Raw genomic sequence first — 7,128 nt, forward strand, 5'->3', positions numbered from 1 at the left:
CTTATTATTATTTATTCAATTATAAATTTCATATCAAATTTATTATCTATTTTTATCAGTTTTTAGACCATGTACATAAACATGAATTTAATAGGACATGTCTTAGAGATATGTCGATCCCGTGTGCTATTAATTTGCTCCACAATTATAGAATGACATATTGTTGACGAGGTTATGAAACAATTTGGCACGTTGCAACCAATTCCGAAAAATCCATGGAACATTAATAAGCTCCACAAGGTAGACTTGTGTGACAAAAGTGACTACAAATGACCACATAAACACCATAAGTGGATTGCAATGTTTGCATGGTACTCACAAAAAATACAATAATACTTATAAAGAATGAGAAGATATACCTCTCCTAGTGGTACTTAAATTGCACATGTGTATCTATATATTAATTGATAGATTGTAGATTGAGAAGAATATATAAACATTCATAATGTAAGAGTTTGTTACCTATAATTATTACATTATTCACTATATTATTTAATCTTAAATAAAGTTAATATAAATCAACGTAGATGAGACAATAATTATATGTAAATATCTACATTAAAAACATATAAATATCATACTATATTTTTATTATTATCATATATTTTGTGTGTGGAAGAGAGATTTGAGATTTATTTTAAGAGTTTAATATTTATATAGTATAGATTTATACACAAATCAATAATTAAATACTATTTATTTATATCTTTATTAATGATAAATAAAGAGTAATGTTATATCTCTATTATATTCTTCTACTAATTATCGTGTGATGTATATTACATCACTATCTAATTATTAATAAATAAAATATCACTTTATTTATTAATAATAAAGAAAACATCCATAGTAAAAAATGTAGTCAATGTTATACATTTTTTTCCCATTGTTTGAAACGGGATCACCCTCGAAGACGCCCACTGAATTATTGGACTCCAATTCCGATTCTTCTTTTTCCCTCTTCACTCATTCACACCTTTCCTTTTCTGCTTCCCACTCCTTATTATAAAAACCCTAATTCTCTTTCTAGGGTTTCATAATCCTTCGCGAAATCTTCCCTGTGTTTTGAGAAGAATAGGTTGTTGTTGTTTTTGGTGGTGGTTAAGAAGCTTCAGAGGCGCGAAATCAGCTCCATTCGTGATCGTGGGTTCAGCATGAGTGATGCCCAAGAACGATTTCGTAATATTCGCTTGCAGGTTCGATAATTTTGTTGCTTGTTTATTACAGCTAACTTTGAATTAGGAATTTGGGTAGGTTTTGAGGTTAAAAAGTATTGTTTTTTCTTAGTTGTTATCATGACATGGAACTTGGGGTTTGGGAATTACTGATGAAATGTACAATGAAAGGCTCTGTCTTATTTGTTGTTCTGCTATTTGGATATAAAATGTATGATTTATAAAAGGCGCAGTAGGATTTGCCTTACCGAATTATTGGCTCCAGTTGCTGCTCAGAGTATGATTTTCGTTTGCTTGTAAAGGCTGTGCCATTAAGATTTTGTCCAATGTTATTAGGGCATTTTGGTTTCCTGTATTAATGGCATCTCATTAAGTGTGATTTTGTCGGTAGCGATTCCACATAGATGTGTTTAGTGCTGCATTTCAAACCATTGCTTCCAGCCTTCCAGTCGTATAATGTGATATTTTTGTTATGTATTCAGTACTGCATTTGAAAATGTTGCTTCTAGTCTTATAATATGGTGTTTATGTTATGTATTTAGTGATGTTTTTGAAACCATTGCTTCTAGTAGTATAAGATGATGTTTCTGTTATTTTAAATTTGAAGTGATTACTTCTTGTTGTATAATGTGATGCTTGCGTTATTTTAATTCATTGAGTGTGGAAGAATATTCTGCGCCTCCTGGTTTTTTGCTAGTGAAATGTGTGCTTTTTCTATATGTATGCTAATTTCTCCTCACTTATTGTGATATGTCTTATGGATCTCTTTATAGATAGAATACGATACATATGATCCAAAAGGTCCTTCAGTTGTGGTTTTACCATGTTTGAGGAAAAGATCAAAGATTATCGAGATTGTAGCAGCTCAGGACATTGTTTTTGCTCGTGCCCAGTCTGGTGTTTGTGTGGCATTTAGCCGAGGTAGTATAATTGAGCAGTACTTTTATGCTAGTCAGTTCCATTTTAAGCAAAATAGATATATGATATATGTTGTTTCAACTTTTTGTTGCAGAGACCAATCAAAGAATATGCTTTTTGAATGTCTGTCCTGATGAAGTTATAAAAAGCCTGTTCTATAACAAGAATAATGACTCACTTATCTCAGTTTCTGTCTATGCTTCTGACAACTATAGTTCTCTGAAATGTAGAAGCACGAGGATTGAGTATGTATAGCTCTTTGTTGTTTTCTAGTTCCTACCATTGCTCCCCATGTACAACAACGAAAGATAAAAAAACAATTGTTCCAGATAAACAACATATGGAGTATTATAATTTATTTTTTTGGGTCAGGGGATTTACCTTTTAATGGCTAAAGTTTATAATATATAAAAAATAAAAGATTTAAAGGATTTCCTAATTTGCCTTGCAATGTTTTTTTTGGGGGAGGGGGAGATTCACTCTCATGTGGCTGAATGTAGTTCCACCCCTAACACCTAGTATCTCCCACCTAGTGGGATATGGGAAGGATGGGTGTACACAACCTTACACACACAAGCGAAGAGAGAATTTCTAAGATTTGAACCCATGATCTCCATGTCACAAGACAAGCAATCTTACCGTTGTGCCGAGGTTCACTGGAAATTTTTGCTACTCACTAGAAATATTTGCATGTTGAGTTGAATTGTGTCATCTGATAAAAAAAATTGTTTTTCAGATACATAAGGAGGGGGCAACCGGATGCTGGCTTTGCTCTTTTTGAATCTGAATCTCTAAAGTGGCCAGGTTTCGTAGAGTTTGATGATGTAAATGGGAAGGTGCTAACGTACTCTGCCCAGGATAGGTAAATACTTTGCTGCTAATGATACTTTTATGTGGGGATATATGATCATGTAATATATCATCAGGACCTCTTGATTGTGATACTTGTCATTTTTTATCCTGCAGCATATACAAGGTATTTGACCTGAAAAACTATACCATGTTGTACTCCATCTCAGATAAGAATGTCCAGGAAATTAAGACCAGGTAACATTTTTTGTTGTATGGATTTTATTTTCACTCATGCAAAATACTGTAGATGTGGTTTATGGTCAAGCATAAATTTCTGAAATTACATCACATAAGCTTTCTTGTTCATTTTTCTAAGGGTATAAATGTATAAATTCTAATATTAGTATTTCTTAATTTTATTTTGCTACTATGCCTCTTATATGATTAGTCCTGGGATCATGTTGCTGATTTTTTCAAAAGAAAGTAGTCATGTACCACTTAAAATCCTCTCCATAGAAGATGGAACTGTTTTGAAATCATTCAACCATCTTCTTTATCGAAATAAGGTGGATTTTATTGAACAGTTCAATGAAAAGCTACTTATCAAGCAAGAAAATGAGAACCTGCAGATTCTTGATGTAAGTAATTTTCTCCTTTGCATGCATTTATTCATTTTTCTCTATCCAGAAATCTTACTTTCAATTAATTTTAGGTGTGGACTTTTGAGCTTACAGAAATCAGCAGAAGTGAATTTATGACGCCATCTGCATTTATCTTCCTATATGAGAACCAGTTATTCCTTACATTTCGAAATCGAACTGTGGCTGTGTGGAATTTCCGTGGAGAGCTTGTCACTTCTTTTGAAGATCACCTCTTGTGGCATCCTGATTGCAATACAAACAGCATATATGTAACCAGTGACCAGGATCTCATCATTTCCTACTGCAAAGCTGATTCTGATGATCCATTGTCTGAAGGAAATGGTACTTTTATTCTTTTTCCTCTGACCCTCCTCTTTATGTCCCTTTGTATTGTGATGGACTGATGGTGTACAGTGGAAAATATGTTTTTTTAAAAGAAGCACACATTTGTGATCAATTATCTGTATATTTTATTGTTGTGCGATATGGATAGCCTATCTTCTAAGGTGCGTTACTTACAGGCTCTGCTTCCTTTATGCAGCAGGTTCCATCAATGTCAGCAACATTTTAACTGGCAAGTGTCTTGCCAAAATAAGAGCAAACAATGGCTTCCCAATGGAGAAAGAATGCAGTGATGCTGATGATTGTTCAGGTAGCACGTCTAATTCAATGAAGCGGAAATGTGTCTCCAAAATTAGGAGCACAGTTGCAGAAGCCTTGGAAGACATTACCGCCCTCTTTTACGATGAAGAGCGCAATGAGATCTATACAGGCAATAGGCATGGTCTAGTTCATGTCTGGTCTAACTGACGGTATTGCTGAATTTAGTGGTGTCAGTTTTGTTTTGTTAGCTTTTCATCAAGTGCAAGTTGATTACCATGATCTTCATAGTGAACTTTGGGGAGTGTAACTATAAGTGAATCTTGTATCATTTTTTATTTAAATCTAAGTCTTAGTGATGTTTGTTATGTATTTGGTGATAGATATGTATGAAATTCTATGCTAGTAACTCACCAGATGTTGTAATCTATATTTTACAATAAAGTGGTGGCTTTGTTGAAGTGAAGTATGTGAACATTTCTTTTTCCCTGTGCTTCTCTTTATCTTTTTTCCTTTTTGCCTTGTGGCAGTGTGGGGCAAATCCATTTGTAGATCACATGGGGGTTGATGCCAAATACACGGTAAAGGTACAAAAGCAATTGATAATCAAATACAATGGTAGCTTTACGATTTGCCAACATTGTCAAAGTTCTGCTACTCCAATCCATTCACTTTTGCCATTCAGTGTAGTGCAAAAACTGACTTGCAAGCTTCGTTTCCACTTTCACTAAAGTAGAAAGTTCATATCATTTGTTCAAATGAAGAAAATAATTCCTCCAAGTAATCTTATTTCTCTTTTTTCAGGGGATAAGCTTATTTCAAAAGTGAATAAATGGGAATGTGTTCATTGGTAGATAATGTGGTGAGTTGAATTCACCTTGTGCTTCATCAAATATGATTATGATACAAGTCTTTAAGTTACTTATATTTATGAATTTCATGGTTAAAAAAGCAAGTAACAGTAATTGCTTGTCAAAGATATAACTTACTATAACATATTAATAAATGATGTAAAATTTGAATATAATTTAACTAAATCATGTGTAATAAATTTTCATGTATTTCCACAATTAATTTTCCATCATAATACCATTAAGTGGAGATGCCTATTTTAAAGAGAAGTTATTAAGAGAATATTAACCAAGAAAAAGAGTAGTACATTGATAAAATGGAGAAAGCAGTTCCTTCCCCATTCAACATGTGTAATGGAAAAATTATAGTGACGTATTGAAAAGCGAATAAAATTTTGTAAGAAAAATTAAGAATGATTATTAAATTGGTGGGGAAAAGTGCTTAAATAAGGTAGGTTTGGAAAATAGCATATACTTTATTTGGTTTGAGAGAGAGTGAAAGTAAATAAGAGAGAATTGGGAACAAAGAGTAATGAATGCAAATATTAATTAAGAGAATGCGATATTAATTGATATTTCCTGTATGGAGTATCCTATTTATAGAGTTTGGATTGGCCGATGAGGCGCCTGACCATTGGTTAGTATTTGGTGGGTACAGTAGAAGTATGTTGGGCCCGTTAACCATCTTGCAGGTCTGTTCCTATAGATCTTCCGGAGGTAGGTAGAACTTGCAGGCAGCGTGATATGTGGAATGTCAACGACACATTAATAGCGACCTAGAGACACATTAACAATGAGTCAGATGTGCATTAATGGTGAGTCAGATGTATTAATGATATATGCAATAAGCTCATCCTAACATTGACAAATGAATGAGAAATGTTTAATATGATTGTGCGTCCAATATGATCCTAGAATGGTCAGGATTTGGCTGAGTTGAATAATATTCATCAAATTTTGCTATATAAATAACATGAGTATAAAATTCCAACTTTTAATCATCTTATCACCCGACTCCTTAAACCTCTCCGAGAGAGAGGGACCATGTTATCACATTGGGTACATATCTGATATCTCATATTGTGTCATTTCATGTTTTATGAGTATATGATTGGTCAGAAAAATATATTTAAATTAAAATTTAATTATTAATTTTTTCCTGACCAATTATAAGTCTATGATATATGAAGTGACACAAAATAAGGGACATCATATTTGCTCCCGTCATCACTCCCATACATGATTACAGGATGTGGCAAGCGGTCCAAATTAATGCTTTACTTTTCTTTTCTTTCACTCTCACATTTATAGTGCATGAAAAAAATAAAAATAAACACTGAAACATGCCCCTCAAATTTACAAACATCACATAAAATGGTCTGGTCGTCCCTTTAGTTAGTCAATATCAATTTCATGAAGTGATTTTACTTATGTGACATTTAATGGTTCTCACATGTCTACCATTATTATCCAACGTTTAATTTGATGGAAAACGAAGGCAGCAGCAAAATGCTACGTTTAGAGACTTGGTCAATTCTCGTTGAGTGCAAAATGATATGTCGTTACAGCACCTTCATCATACTCATTAAATATAAATATATAGGAGCTATTCAAATCTATTACCTATATATATAATAAAAAAAAAAACTCTAACATGTGTCAATCTCTCAAACCCTCATGACATGTGTCAACCTCTCATCAAAACTAAAGATCTCTCATGACATGTGTCAATCTCTCAATGACATGTGTCAATCTCTCAATGACATGTGTCAATCTTTCAAGAACTCCTACATGACATGTGTCAATCTCTCAAGCTCTCATGACATGTGTCAATCTCTCAAGCCCTCATGACATGTGATTCATTTAAAAATTAAAGGAATATGATTACCTATACAATATTAAAATATAATGTTACTATAGCAATATTAAAATAATAATAATATGAATCATAACATACTGTTCGTAGCTATTTTAGAGTTAAATAATATTTATTTTTATACTAATCTTATTTTAGAATCTTATAAATTTATTGATGATTTTTTTGATTAATAGGATACTACTAACTATATCATGTTATGTATGTATAAAAAACAATGTTGAGAAAGTCTAGCAAGATGTTAAACCAGTAGATGACCCATATTAAGTTTATCC

At 32.8% G+C, this 7,128-nt stretch overlaps 1 protein-coding gene and 1 long non-coding RNA gene across 2 annotated transcripts in view; one reads left to right on the top strand and one right to left on the bottom strand.

The window, feature by feature from the left end:
* The window catches only part of LOC109328085, a 13,767-nt gene continuing 7,528 nt past the window's right edge, over nt 890–7,128 (bottom strand). Inside the window, exon 3 of the long non-coding RNA XR_002105397.1 lies at nt 890–1,026. This is a non-coding gene — a long non-coding RNA (uncharacterized LOC109328085). The remainder of the gene's footprint in view (nt 1,027–7,128) is intronic.
* LOC109328084 lies at nt 1,088–4,454 on the top strand. Its single transcript, XM_019561348.1, has 8 exons — nt 1,088–1,196; nt 1,949–2,096; nt 2,188–2,338; nt 2,830–2,955; nt 3,060–3,140; nt 3,334–3,523; nt 3,598–3,868; nt 4,068–4,454. The coding sequence occupies exons 1-8, from the start codon at nt 1,155–1,157 to the stop codon at nt 4,334–4,336; spliced, it is 1,278 nt and encodes a 425-aa protein (XP_019416893.1). The 5' UTR covers nt 1,088–1,154; the 3' UTR covers nt 4,337–4,454.

This window comes from Lupinus angustifolius, chromosome LG15 (assembly GCF_001865875.1).
Source record: "Lupinus angustifolius cultivar Tanjil chromosome LG15, LupAngTanjil_v1.0, whole genome shotgun sequence".
Taxonomy (NCBI): domain Eukaryota; kingdom Viridiplantae; phylum Streptophyta; class Magnoliopsida; order Fabales; family Fabaceae; genus Lupinus; species Lupinus angustifolius.